Consider the following 15,573-nt stretch of genomic DNA (forward strand, 5'->3'; position numbering starts at 1 on the left):
TCCGTACTTTTAGTTGTTTCCGCTGTTATGCGCTGTAAAAATAGTTTATTTTAAATTTGAATTCTTTAACGGAGAATCACCTTTCCATTGAGGTAAACCAGTATTTGATTGACACGGCACCTATGTTTGCGGAAAAATAGGAAGGAGACAGTTATTTTTCAAACTTAACATCTCCAGTATGAATTAGAATCTAAAATATGAATCATTAAATGTATGTGAACTATTTCAAAATTCCCATCACACAATTTGGAAAATACGAGAATAAAAGAGAACAAAATTGCGATCAATCACAATAAAGAAACAGGGAAGAAAGTGAACACATTTACAGCAGTAAAATCGAAAATAATTATTTAATAATTATCTGATGTGGTAGATTGTTTGAAGTCGTTTTAGAAATTGTACATTTTGTTAATTGTTTGGTGATATATACTAAAAGTTACCTAGGTACTTGTTCAATATAAACAAAGATTTCGACGCTTAAAGACCGATGTTTTTGCAGTTTAAATAATTAGACACCCGTATTAAAGACAAATTATAAAGGACATACTTCCCTGACAGTTTCTGTTCCATCGTAATACACCCACTTGTTTTTCACAACTCTACCACCTTTTCGAACAATCATAACTTTTGCTTTAGATGAATTTGTCCTTAATTTCCACTTCAGACGTTAGTCTTCAATGTATTCGATCCCTTTTGTAACCCATATATACTTGTTGAAATTATTTTCAGCACTGTCGACATTTAGTATTAAGACGATATGCATCATACCAGTGTCAATATTATACTGAAAATGTTTTTAAAAAAACCCGGTAATAACATACATTCCCGGTATCCTGCAACATTTTTGCAATGACATGTACAAAAAAAATCATTACTGCATTTAGGTTTCCACCCCACAGTATTATACACGAATTTATCGCATGGAATATTTCACATCTACTGCCAATTATAACAAGTTTAAACTCAAACAAGTATCTTACCTTATAATCCAATCCATTTGAAATTAAACAAAGTCACAATATATGTTTCCTTAAATACGAAAATGTGCAATTAATCCGTGAAGTATAATATAAATTCTCTGTTATTCTTTATTCAGTAACTATATATTGCAAATGCATTAAATAATTTATCCAGGCTTGCACAAGTACTAGGGTTTGAAACTTAAAGGTTGTATTGCCTATAACCCTATTAGGTTCATGAAATAAAAGTTCTTTTCATCGACTATTCACTCATTGTAAGCATAGATTTATTTATTAGGTAACATGGGATACAAGACACTAAAGTTGATTTGCCGGCTTGCAAATGTTTGCAAATTGATCTGCGGACATTTTAAAATGATTAGTAAAATCAAATGAATTTAGCATTTACTATTAATTGTTGACGTTTGTACTTTAGACTCTTAATAATTGATCGGTATGCTTGCCTTAGTATTGTTTTCATCAATTTATGACATATTCGTTGAGCCTTGATTTATGTTCACGCATAGTAAGTCAATTATGTTCCGCTGGAACAAGTCTGCATTAATTACCCTTTTTCTTAAATTCCTTTCTACTTGTTTACTCGAAATACTAGAACAATATGATGTTAGGGCAGTACTGTAACCACATCATTTATCACTTGTTTACATATATCATTCTTTATTCTTTAGTGTGATATATATTGACACATACTGAATGTATCACTATTCCAAATATATCTGATATTGCTTTTCCTTTCGATACCCATTAGTTGTTAGTAGATGACTGAATAAAATTTATAATATAAAACTTAGAAATCTTGGCTGATCGGTGATGGGTGATGTCAAGTGTTTAAATAATAAATCATCGTTCTTTCAAAAAGAAAAAGTAAAACAAAAATACTGGCTTTGATTGGTGAGTAAAGGGAAATACGTATTAATACAATTGAGGATATAGCTTCAAAAGAATGCCATAGGATGAACATTGCCCATGCTTTGACCTCGTCTAATCTGGTTGACGTGATTGAGTTTGCTGATCTAACCGAAGATTAACCTGGCCTTTATCCTGTGAATAAACATGATATTTTCATGTAAACAACATGTACTATTGCCCAGAAACTATATTCGCATATTTTCAGGCCTACCAGAAGGGACGCTAAAGAACCAGTTTTAAAAGAAAATTTAATAAAATTGGGTATGCATTAAGGATCCTAACAACAACAATATGTGTTGATAAGAGTCACATATACTTGCAGTGTGGACAAGATTTCCTTGTATGCAAGGAAGTGTTCTTTTTAGCGAAAATGGGAGCTCTGTCCGGTGCAGCTCAAAATATTGCAATTTTCAAATAATCTAATTATTTTAACTATATATCCAATTACTATTTCCTGATTGACATCGTGTTCACTGATGATATCCAGCAGAGTAGCAGTATTGATGACAATTAACGCACCACCCATCCTTTTTAAAAGACTTGCGATCAATCATTTGGCAATATGAGACAGAATTCTACAACATGAACCTTCACCTATACGACTTGGTTGTCTCCCGTAAAGCTTGACCGGATAAAGTCTCGTGACTCATAATACATTTTCAACTTTAAGGAATGATGTACGCGAGAAATGATTGTTAGCATCAAGGGTCTTCTATAATACTCTCCTATCCCCCCCCCCCACAAGTTTATCTGCATATGTAAAAGCAACTATTGACTTTACCTTACGATCCAGAATTCTCAACCAACCTAAAATGCAAATATCCTGAAATAACGTGATATGTTCATACCGAAGACACATTAGTTATGATTAGTTTAACTGATAAAGTTGAACAGAATAGTAATTAAACGAAGTGACAGAATCGGGTAATGCCTGGAATAGGTCGTTGTTACCTAAAACTTCCATGAATACTATCCGAGAAAATCTAATCGTATCATAAATATTTAACGGTTTGGATATCTGCATGTCAAAGCTTTAGATTTATTAGGTTGTATAAATGATCCGAGAAGCTAACTATTCATATTTTCTGAATGTGATGACTGGACTAATCGAATTATATATTAAAAACTCTCGCTAAAGCCTCTTCCTTCAGTTTTGGGCGTACACAATCCATGGGGGTGGTATTGGTCCTTGCATCGATATAAATGATGGCGTGTTGTTAGAAGTTGCACATAGACCGTATGTGTATGTTGTAGACATATACTGTGTCAAGATGGCGTATGAAGTAATTAAGACTGTGCTATTGACAGCTGTGGTATCGTTGCAGAGAGTTGATGCGGCTCCTACAATAGATTGTACGAAGGAAATAGGTAAGACCAATCTTCTTGATCTGACCTATTTCAGCACTACATAACAATGTTGGTTTTGTTGTGGGTTTCAGTTAGACTATTACTGAAACGTAATGTTGTATATTACTGGCAGAAACAAATCATGCATTATATTGAATTGTATACTCTCTTTATATTAACCATTTCAAATAAAATATACTTCATAAATCCAAATTTCCATTTAACAAAGGGTAAATGCTATTTTCTTTATGCATTTCATATATATATATATATATATATATATATATATATATATATATATATATATATATATATATATATATATATATATATATATATATATATGAATTGACTAAGAGTCAGAATGTTTATTTTTGGCTAGTATAAAGAGCATGAAAACTAATTCGATTCAATGGTGTAATTGTATGAAATTTGTTTTATAAATTAACGTTTGCGTAAAAGAGGGAAACGTATACTTGCTACAGTTAGCAATATGGAATAGCACAAATGTAAATTCATCAACAAAGTACTCAGCAAGCAAATAAGTAAAATACATAATCTGGATGCAAACGACAAAATGGCAAGTGCTTTGAAAGCTTCAAGGTAGTATAAAAGAGATTTTTCTGATGATAAGAATACAATACAAATCAGATGCGAGAGTCCTAGTCTAACATCATGACAATATTAAGGAGTTTCGATGCTACTCACTTATGCATGGGATTTCTTTAAAGGGGATCACAAATACAAACAGGTATTAATATGTATGCAGAACTATATAAAATATCTCATCTACGTGAGCCCCATAAATCATGAAACGTTTTCTTGGAGAAATGTTTGCGAAGATAAATGTACCGTTTATTAAGGCGAGATTGGAAAGTGTAATTTAAAAGCAGAGGCACCATTCTGAGGAAAAGGATGGAAATAAAGTGTAAATCTACTAGAAAATGTTAAAAATTATATTCTAGTCGGATAACGTCCATAAGTCTTAATACGGTTGGGTTAGATCGAGGATTTATAATCTAGTCGTACAAACTTCTAATAAGTGTTATCAATGTTGTGTTATCTCGATAATTTATAATCTAGTGGGACAACTTCGTTTTTACAGTAAAAAGTCTTCACAACTTAAATTAATCGAGAGGCTGTAATGGATTTAATAATTAGCACAAATCTGTATTGTGTAATAATACTAATATAAAATTATGTTCATTAACATGGTCAGAAAGCTTTGGATTGCTCAGAGTAAATGAATGTTTAATGCAAACCCGATGTTATTAAATAGTAAAGAGTGTGTATTCTTCCTAAAGTCCCTCTAAATGGAACTACAGTCATTCAAAAAATGTAATAATTAAACTAGAATTGCCTGAAAAATATTTATCGTCATTAGCAAACTAGGTTGAATGTGTAGGTGTTATAATTCTTTGCGGCCTGTATGAGAAGTTTGGCTACTAATATAAAATGTTAGGATTTGCACAAACGATAAGGAAACAGTCTACACACCAGAATCTAAATAGTTTGTTCTCAAAAATTTTGATTTCGCATAGATAATAATCTACTCATAATGTATATTGGTACACAAATTTAATACTACTGAATGACTCAACGCAGTCCAACATTTTGTAAAGTATTATATTTTTCTTCCTAGAGACTAGCAAATTCAGAAAAAATATAAAATATATGTTTTTTGTTTCACATTACATCAAACTGCATTTCTACTTTCAGTTAAAGCTGTATGCAGTTTAAAACCCAATCTTCCAGAATACTCCTATATTAGGTTTACGTTCAATGGAACCGTGCGTTTTCAGCAAAGAGTGGTTAGTATGGAAGTGGTAGTAGTGGTGTTGGTTGTAATGGTAAACCTGGTGTTGAAATTAGTAGCAGTGGTAGTAGCAGCAGCAATAGTTGTAGCACTATCAGTGCTGGTAATAAGTGAGATGGTGGATCGTTATTCATCAGAATTTTCTGAATCTAGATGATCAAGTATAAATTGGAAATAAAGTATTAGTAATCAAGATCGCCTCTAAGTGCAGCCCATCCACGCACACAGATGCATACATATATACATAATATGGCAAAGATCCAGTGTCTTAACAAAATTATGTTTGTCCCTTTTTCAATTGGGAGTTTAACTCACTGAAGAAGTAATCACCTCCCATTGCGTCGAAGTATATGAACTAAAATCGGGCATTGTTTGATTTAATGAATCGTATTACGCCCACATCTGTGCTGTCCTATTATATAATTTTCTCTTTAATGATGTTATTAACTTTATGTCAGCTTCCAAATGTGTTTCTCCAATCTAACCAAGAATTGCTTTGGCTCTTCTATACATTATCCTATTGCATCTATCTGTAATCAGGTTATTTTATTGTATGCCATTTTTTTAAATTTTATTTATTAGAGCCAAGATTGCAGAAGATTGGGGAAGCTAGTTATTGAGTATGACATCAAGGGACTCTTTGTGTTTGAAGGAGGTCCGTATCACGGTATACATATACATGAAATAAATGACACAAGTAACGGATGTGAATCGATGGGTCTCCATTTTAACCCTCTCAATACACTACATGGTGCTGCAAGAGATACACACGAGTAAGTAACGCACAAAATGTCTGAGAGCACATCGCATACATTCGACAGTGCACAAGAATGTACGTGTTCATCCATAATGTAGATAAAGGATGAGCGAATAAAATATCAGCTTAAACGTTTACGATAACGTATGATTACTACACGAACCTGCTCAACCAGACGTGGGTTAGTGCGTCTTATGTTGACGATAACATTTACATATATAACCACATTGAAGTTTATTTTAATTTGTGTGTTCCATGCGATGAGTTCATTTATCTTCATTGAGTATAGGTTAAGCTGTGCAAGTTGTGAATCTCAATATTAAATCTTGCAAAATCAGCGCATACCGAAATCATTCTATGCGCCCTTCTATTTTGCCAAACAAGATGTAAATATACATAGAGCTTAGCGGATGTGCATTCTCACAATATAGGATATGTGGTGATAATTATTTGATACATTCTTCATAAAGTGAAGCAACAAAGTACGAAGATAAATCCTTCGAAAACGAATGCCAACATGTAGATACAAAGCTAAGCTCTTTTACTCTTGTAAAATATATATAAAGGTAAGGATAAAGTGCAACAAATACAAAACGCTTTTACTTACATGCCGCGATTTGCAATATAAACCGTATTCCCGCGAGAAGTCTTTTCTGTGCTAGTACAACATCATTCAGTTCCCTAATTGAGTTCACATCTTAAAACATTATCTCACAGGGTGGAAGTCGATACAGTCAACAACTGTCAGTGGTAAAACAGTACTAGGAAAGGAATGTAATCAACTTTAATTATATATTTCAAGCATATGTGTTACGTGGAATAGGGAAATTATTGCAAAGAAACAAAGTCGTTTCATACCAATATTATTCAAATGTAAAAACAAATTTCAATAAATCCGTCAATACATGAACCGCTTCGGTGGCCTAGTACTTAGAGCATCCGCCTCGGATGCGGGAAGTCCTGGACTCAATCCCTGGCAGAGTCATACCAAAGAGTTATAAAAATGGTACTAGCAGGTTAGTGTTAGGACTGGTAGGCCCGGTGTCAGGATAATGTGACTGGATGGGACATCATCATACATGTCTGCGGCATGATGCCCCAGTGGTAGGCAACACTATAAACTGCCACATTGCAGACATCGTAGCGATATGACTGAAAACTTGTTAAAGCTACGTTAAAAGTCCAAATCACACACACACATACACACACACACCGTCGATCCAGAATTTACCACACTTGTCAAGGCTTAGTTTGTACAAACATTGGACAAATCCTGATTTATTTTAGATAAAGTTCAAAACCTGGACATATGAATGTTTTATGAAAAACGAATGTTTCTCCGCAATATAGCAGGATCTGTTTCAGGATCATGTTGTATATTGAAGGTGGTGGTGTGATACATATGTAAATTATATGTTCCAATGAGATAATATAAACTTCTAATCGACTTTTATTTGGAATAATGTAGATGATACAATAATTGATTTTTTTATATTAATATTCTTATGAGTTGTTCCTAAAAGACCTTGACATATTGTTATGGTCTTAAACTAAGTAAAATAAAAACGTGAAAGACAACATATTTTTTAAAATTTAACTATCATTTATTTACCTAGAATACAAAGTGAAAAATCTAAAATAACTTACAGTATGGTGAATGAAATCCGAAATATATATAAAATTTATATCGCAAGTCCAAAAGTATCGATTATTCCAAACACGTTTATCTGGTGGTCCGAATGCTAATGTGCCAATAGTCTGGAATAGTTTCACGTGCTAACAGTCTTGATGTAGCAGAATGAATTCTCTGTAACTCCAGTAAAATTATATCCACAAGTATATGATCACTTTGTCAATCCGTTGAATAATTTAAATAAATATATTAAATCCTGTCAAAAATAATTAAACACAAATAAATGACTTCATTAAGACTGATCTTAAAGTTAGTGATAACTAATTATCGGGTGAACATCTCTTATATAAAACACAATGATAACATTGAGAACGAGAACGAGAGTCGAATACTCATGCATATATCATTTTAACTGTCAACATGGTCAAGTCCTTTAGCAGCTGACCAATCCGAAATTAGGACACAGGATTTCCTAGGGGAAAACACATGACTTGAACTCCAGTTCGTTAACTAAATTGTTTATACAGCTTCCAAAAGGCCTCAATACCATGTTCACTCAGTCTATGACCTCATCCTAAATACAAATCCACTATTTGAAGGTACGTAATTTGTTTACAAATTACCTAATCGTAAAGTAGAACCTCACAATCATGGATACAATAAGCTATTTTATATAATATTTACAAGATGACCCTTACAACCAATAATCCGGCGAACTAACAAACATAATATGGATATACGTAATAATATTAGATCCCACCCTTTAGTAGAACGCTAACTATTTTAGGATTCGCACAGTATGACATGGCGGCACACCACAACACGTAAATCTGCTGATGAATGTTTATTTGAGGGACCCGCAATTTAAAAAAATTGCTGTCGAGTACAAAGAGATAAATCGATTGGGATTTATATATATATATATATATATCTATATATATATATATATCTATATATATATATATATATATATATATATATATATATATATATATATATATATATATATATATATATATATATATATATATATATATATATATGTGTGTGTGTGTGTGTGTGTGTGTGTATGTGTGTGTGTGTACATATATTTCGATACATGACGCGCGATACGACAAATATCGATATGCATCTCGTCTTTATAAAATTGAAATATGACAATGAACGTTGAGTGCATATTTGGTAATGTTGATATCAGAGCTTATTGGTAAATTGTTAAATTATTTGTCAGCGACAATATAAAATATAAGCCTTCTTTAGATAGGAACACTCATAAATAATGTTTCTCTCTTAAACCAAAAATTGTTTTGGATCCATTTTTTTAATTTTTTTATATTTTTTTATTGAGATTAATGTCGCAGTATTCTACCTTGATCACACAAAAATGACCAGCTTACTCAGATCAATAATTCAAGTTTTGTGAGGTTAGTCATCTACGTTGTTTTCTGTGATTATACTTTAGTGGTCTTCGTCATGAGAATACTCAAAATCCATCAATGAAAGTCATTTGAGAGCCAAAAATATTTACAAGAAACTCCCAGGCCCACCCACCGGTGGGAAATAAATTGCCGGTTTCTTGTACTGAGTTTAATATGCAATTACAACACAGTAATGAGATCTAGTATGTGGGACTATTTTTCGTACACTGCTAACATACACATTTGTCTGCTGATGTGGTCAGTGTAGGAATATAATATAAATTTGTATAGTGAATAGCCAGATAACAGAAACAATTACTTGACGACGATGGTACTGACTGTAATTAAAGGTAGGTTTTGTCTTGCCTGCCCAGCCTAGAAGAAAAATAATTTTCACTTTTCCTACGGTGTTGCCATTCTGGATGCAGGCGTTAACATTAACATTCGTCATGTAGCTCAGTTGCTAGCACTGTTGTAAGTACAGTAATGTCGGTTGTTTTGGTAATGGGATTTTCCAGTGGACTACTCACCATGGAATAAAATAGAAGACAATGTTCTTATCTTATCATAGTCCAGTGATTGCGTTAACCTTTTGCACATGACTAAGTTTACCACATAATACCAGAAAAGGCTTCGCATTACGCGAAATGCTTCTTAAATACTGAAAATAAGTATTGGTGATATTTAGATGTATTAAGGCAATAAAGACACTGCTAGAACACCCAGCATAATTTATCATAATTGGTTATGTTCTGCAGAAGTTTACCTGGAATTATGTTATCAACCCTTCCCCAAACCGTACGACGGTTTAATGAATTGTTTTGCTTTCTTCAACGAGTAGAATTCAAAAGTTAAGTATAGACAAATGTTTTCCAAACCAATATTTTGATATTAAGGGGATTTTCCTTACACATATATAAACAAGAACGCAAGTATTTGCATAACCTCTACATTCTAGGGCGGATTACTATCGAGTTACTGGATTTTAGTGAATACAATGTCATCTCCATTCAAATCAGTCAAAATACCAGTTCGTTATATTGTCAATTCTTATTTTGGTGTCAAATCATGAATGTGCTAGATCATGCCGTGTTACGCTTGTTCGTCCGTTTGTTAGTACGTACACCTGTTATGTTGATTTTCGTTTACTCAGTTTCGTTCCATAGACACATATTAAGGGTTCTATTTTTTCAGATGGGTGGCTTAGGTGTTAGCGTCCAATGGGACCAAAAAAGGTAATTTCTGCGTAATGTAATAAACATTTTTTCAGGATGCGCCACCTTGGTGACTTGGGAAACTTGCAGGCCAGCGAAATCGGAACTGTTAAAAACACACGCCAGGAACATTTAGCAAATTTAGTAGGCCCTAACTCAATCATCGGCAAGGGTCTGGCGGTAAGATTTTTATTTATTTATTTATTTATTTATTTTGAATTTTAAATTTGTACTTATATGCTCGCGATTGAAAGTGACACTATATTACTGCGAATGAATGATTGGAAAGCAGATATCAGAAAAGAAATATTTTTTGTTAAATATGCCTAGACATTCTTGCACGACAAAATAGCTCCATTGCCACCTAACTGCTGAATTTTCAGTTGAGGTGGTTCCATTCGACGTGAGACCAGACGAGTATATGCTTATTCGCACCATCGGATCGGCCCAGTTTAGATACCATGGTGTTATTCTTCGGCATGACTCTTTACAGTACTTTCCTCTGCATGCTGCCTTCAAAGTGTTGCTTTGTCTTATCTAACATGCACCCCCAGACACGCACACACCATATTTAAAAGTTGGTTTCATTCATTTGAACAACTATAATAATAGTACTGTCTTATTGGATAAATTCGTCATTTCAACTAGCAAAATGCATATATCTTTACAGTCCTCATGCATCGTCAGGCTTATTTACTTCATCAACAACGTCACTTGGTTCTAGACGCAAAGTATTTTTTCTTTTATAGAACTAGAAATAATTCTAGCCCAATCATTCGAAGACATTTACCTGACATAACGTGTTCTTGTTCTTTTTATTTTAATATTTTGTTTTTTATTGTTGGTTTTATTTTGTCTTGTCCATGGTAGTGTTTAGCAAATGTCAGCTATTTTTGATGCATGTGAAATTGTAACTAATGTACTGAACCTTTGTAACAAAAATAAAACAAATACAGACAAGATATAATGAACTAAATAAGTTTAGTGCATATAAAAACTTAGAAGTCGCCCCTCGAGCCAAACGTATAGTGGTAATGAACTGAAATTATACTCGCTCACTTCTCACACGGCTTGCTCTCGAGATCTAGCTCTGCATTTTGCGATTTTCTTGATGTCAGAAGTCCGATGATCACTTGATCCAAACAACATATGCAGGGAAAAGTCGATTGATAATCGATTGCTTTCCAAAATTTGAAAATAAGGATCCACATATTGCCTTCTCAAAACTATGTTCGAATCGATAATTTAAGGAAAAAAAAAACAGTTTATCACATCGATTTCAGGCAGGTAATTCCCGAAAGAAGATCGCTTAATTATTCAAGAATAAATTGATCACTCTCGGCTGCGTTTTAACACATTACATCTTCTACACATCTGACGCGCTTTGACCTTCCACCTTCATGTAACTGTAGAAATATCAAACACCGGCTGATGTAATTATGTATGTATACGAGACTTAACGGTTCATCAGCACGATACCCACCATATGGGGATGACAAGAAAATACGGAATAGGTTAGACATTAAATAATATCCACCGTTAATTAAGGATGGAGAGTTACTTCGTTTTGGTAAATGCTTCGTTTTCCGGGGTGGGTGGTGGGGGATAATCTGCCCGCCATCTTTGATACAGGTAGAAATTAACACTTTTAAGTTGAGTATGGGAGATTATACATTACAAGTACATATACTTATTTGATACTATCCGCCATTGTACGTATTACTGACCGTCGTACCGTAACAGACTCCAACGCTAAAATGTCGCTGGCAAAGTAGGCATGAGGGTACAATCACAACTGGTACATCACGGACAGTAAATGATAACCAACTAGTAGAGATCATTACCATCCGTTCATGATAAATAGGGGCGTTATTGTCAATGTCGATGATATTTCTCTTTATCTCAATGCGCGATCTCTTGGTGTCACGAGAGAGGCTGCTTGAACGATATTACTTTTTATAACGATATAGGCAGTTAATGCATCATTTTTGCATAGCCGTTTTAATTTCTTAAGACACTGTCTATCGCAGACTGATTCAAAATCATTTTGTTACAAGTATATTTTACTACACATCAGGGTTATATGCTGGCACTTATTAAAGTGCGTGAAATTACCGCTATTCCATCACTTCTAGGAAGGTTACCTTCCAAACTTGTCAATAGAAAATCAAGTTGCGTCATTGCTAAATATTTCATAATTACGCCATTGCTCCAGGCTTTTCGAATCCTAAAAACAACTTATGTCATCATGTGTATATTATATTGTAATCATTTATATACTATGTTTTTATCATTTCTCTCATTTGATCTGCGTTATTCTAGCTTCTACCCATCCCCCTCCTTTTATGGCATACATAGACACGATTCTTACCTGTATATTAAAGGACAAGCTAATGCGTATTCGATGTATTTTTAAAGTATTCTCGTCGTTAGCAGGTAAATATTAAAACTTTGTGACTCGCTTCTATGCCTTCTACATCCAGAATTACTAAACTTATAAATTATTCAACACGCTTCAAAACCTTCATATTAAATGAGTACACGCGTGATCTAATGCATCTATCACATTTCAGATCACCGCATACGAAGATGACCTTGGACTAACTGACAATCCCAAAAGTCAAGAGGACGGAAGCTCCGGTACCCTTGTGGCGTGTTGTGTAATTGAACAATCCCAGAAATAAAAGCCATTATTATAGAAACTTTTGTAATCTCTTAGCAGTTAGGAAAAGACCGAATGTCAAATTTGTCTGCGTGTCTGAATGCAAAATAAAGGTTTCAGATGACTTTGTATCTCCCAAAATATCGTTTTGATGGCCGTTTAAAGTATCTTCTAAATGCATTGCATTAAACATCATTTTACGTGTACAAGCAACTTTTTCGAACTTGAAACAAATACATAAATGAATGTTGTCCCTTTTCAATACCTTTGTTCCAGACCTACGTCTAACGCCTTCCAATTTTACTTCTGAAATCGGTCAATTGTTTTCTTTACCTCCTAATACCTGTAATTGATAATTTCCAACATTTGGTAGTTGTTCAATGTCATCAGTATCTTGAAAAAAATTGTCTCTGTAGTTCATGTTCTTGTCGTTCCTCGTGTGACGAATATGAAATAGTTTTTACCCTTGATAAATAACTGTTCATGTATAAAGAATTCCAAATCTTGATAAATAATTGCTCATTTATAAAGAATTCAAATTTCAATCAGAAATATTACTATATTAATTGTTTTCCTTTTTGATATTTTGTTTTCTGGCACATGAATTGGCGTTTACACTACTTAAACCTTATCTGTACCTTATAAATAAAGGATTAATAAACATCCAATTATATTGCGTTCTTGAATCTTTCTAATAGTAAAAGTAATTCTCACACATGGTTGTATAAAATAGCTATTGACAATGGTAATGAAATAATAAAAAAAAGATTTGTTTGTTTTATTGGATTTATTTTCCTCCACAAACATCTTTGAGTCTCAGTGCAACATTCCGTCCTAATATCGATAAAATTGTACTCCGCAAATAAATCTAATAGTGCAGGTATCTAATACAAATCAACGATGAAATTAAAATTACGCCCAATAAAGACATAGTCGTGAATTATTTCAATAAACACATCCCTCTGAGGGAAGAGTTGGAATATCTAACTTCAGACGGAAATATTGAATAGTGTAAATATCAACGTTTGATTTATTGATATATCAGGTGTTACTTTCTTTGTCACACAGTCACAGTTTGTTGCATGAGCAGTGAATTGAAAGTTATTATTCAAAAGCAAGGACATCTTCTACTCCTACAGGAGAAAGAGCGAGGGAAGATTAGTAGTTGCACGAGCGCCCATAGACTTACATGAGATAGCCAGTTGGGGGGTAATATCATACTATATAGATGTCCATAGGTTTAACATGGGAATGGCATTATGGGGTCAAATGACAATAGTGTTACAAGTGGCTGACCTCAACTGGGAATGGTATAGTAACATTGTTAGATTTGGCCTCAGTAGGCTTAAACATAGGTACATTTGGGAAATTCTATCCTAACTTTGTCCGTAGGTTTAACATGTAAATGGAATTATACGGTCAAAACTGTTTATGGAGTTGAAACTTTATTGAGTCTAAATTATTTTATAGGGAAAAAAGTGTTTGTAAGAAGAAGGGAAAATGGACACTTTGTGACTTATATAGGCTAGCATAACTCTGGCCAACACGCTGAACATCATCTTATGTTTAGAATTTGACAATACTTTGGAAATCAAGATCTTCATAGCAATGACTCTAGACTATAGGAAAGAAAGACTGAATACGAAGAGGCTTTGGAGATGGGTGACGAACATCTGTTTGATCCGGAACAAAAAGTTAAAAGAACTACATATGAAAAAGACAGAGAGGCAGACATTATGTCGAGATAGCCAGAACCAGAACAACATTTAGCCTCCTGTTTTATTACGGATTTGGCTGACAGAATTACGGATCTGACCAATAAACATTGTTTTGAATATCAATACGAACATCGCAGTCAGATTCCACAGATAAAGGTATCATGATAAGCCAAGAAGACAAATTGGAATAATATCTGGATGAGGCTTGAAGTCTCGTCTTCGACGAGAACATTTTGGAGAAAATGGTATAAAGATGAGAGTGACCCATTGTTATCAACATTGACTTCTTTGGGGATCAAGCGCATTAAAGCTGTCTTGCAACAGAGTACGGAGAAGAACCAACGTTTTTCGACTTACGTGACACACATTTTTCAAGGAAAAAGTCAGACTGAATTGATGACTCATCATTGCCTGTGAAAAACGTAATGATACATGGGAACTTCGTTACCTTCTGACGCACATTTCGTATACCGCTTTTTGGAATCATGTGGTGTCTCTACAGATGAACTTCCGCATCGCAAACCTAAAGACATTCAAGCTTATGTCATTAGCACAAACGACAGTCATGACCCAAGAACCCAATGGGTAGCCGTCTACGTTCTCAACGATCACAGTATCGACTATTTTGATTCGTATGGACCACCGTCTCTGGAAAAAATCACAACTGATTTTATGAGAAGAAATGATGTATCATCTCGATTCAATAAAACGAGATCAAAAGAACAAATTCCATGGTGTGTGGACAACACTGTGTCTATTTTCTTCATCAACGCAGTCTTGGATATTTGAACATTCAATGACTTTTTATATCGTGAATTATAGAGTAAAGATAAAAAAGTAAAAATATGATTTTGTGAACATTATGGTTATTTCGTATCTTCATTTGAAATACGTGTGCATGCATCGATGGAAAAATGACAATGCCTTTGATCACTGGAAGTCAAGTTTGACTCCACAACGTTGCCAGTCTTGAAAATACGTTCATATTTAGAATTTGTTGAATTGTTGACTGTTATTGATGTTTGACAAGCTTCTTCTTATTATTAAACATGTTGATGTTTGAAACGGCGTTGTTTTGTTGCTTTATTGAAACTCTATGAATTATGCTCTTTCACATTT

The 15,573-nt window shown here is 33.8% G+C and overlaps 1 protein-coding gene across 1 annotated transcript; it reads left to right on the forward strand.

Annotated features, from left to right (window-relative positions):
• The first annotated feature begins 3,094 nt into the window (after positions 1 to 3,094).
• Positions 3,095 to 13,369, forward strand: LOC149801305 (uncharacterized). Its single transcript, XM_089954299.1, has 5 exons — positions 3,095 to 3,257; positions 4,956 to 5,047; positions 5,635 to 5,825; positions 10,131 to 10,254; positions 12,648 to 13,369. The coding sequence occupies exons 1-5, from the start codon at positions 3,161 to 3,163 to the stop codon at positions 12,756 to 12,758; spliced, it is 615 nt and encodes a 204-aa protein (XP_089810425.1). The 5' UTR covers positions 3,095 to 3,160; the 3' UTR covers positions 12,759 to 13,369.
• The last annotated feature ends 2,204 nt before the right edge of the window (positions 13,370 to 15,573 follow it).

The sequence above is a fragment of the Sinohyriopsis cumingii genome, chromosome 4 (assembly GCF_028554795.1).
Source record: "Sinohyriopsis cumingii isolate HCF-2022 chromosome 4, ASM2855479v2, whole genome shotgun sequence".
Classification (NCBI taxonomy): Eukaryota; Metazoa; Mollusca; class Bivalvia; order Unionida; family Unionidae; genus Sinohyriopsis; species Sinohyriopsis cumingii.

Bases quoted from the DNA above. Each gene is read 5' to 3' on its own strand.
- LOC149801305 (XM_089954299.1), top strand. From the start codon at position 3,161: ATGGCGTATGAAGTAATTAAGACTGTGCTATTGACAGCTGTGGTATCG. The intron at 5,826-10,130 runs GTAAGTAACGCA...ACATTTTTTCAG, and splicing joins GCTGCAAGAGATACACACGA to GATGCGCCACCTTGGTGACT. The intron at 10,255-12,647 runs GTAAGATTTTTA...ATCACATTTCAG, and splicing joins TCATCGGCAAGGGTCTGGCG to ATCACCGCATACGAAGATGA.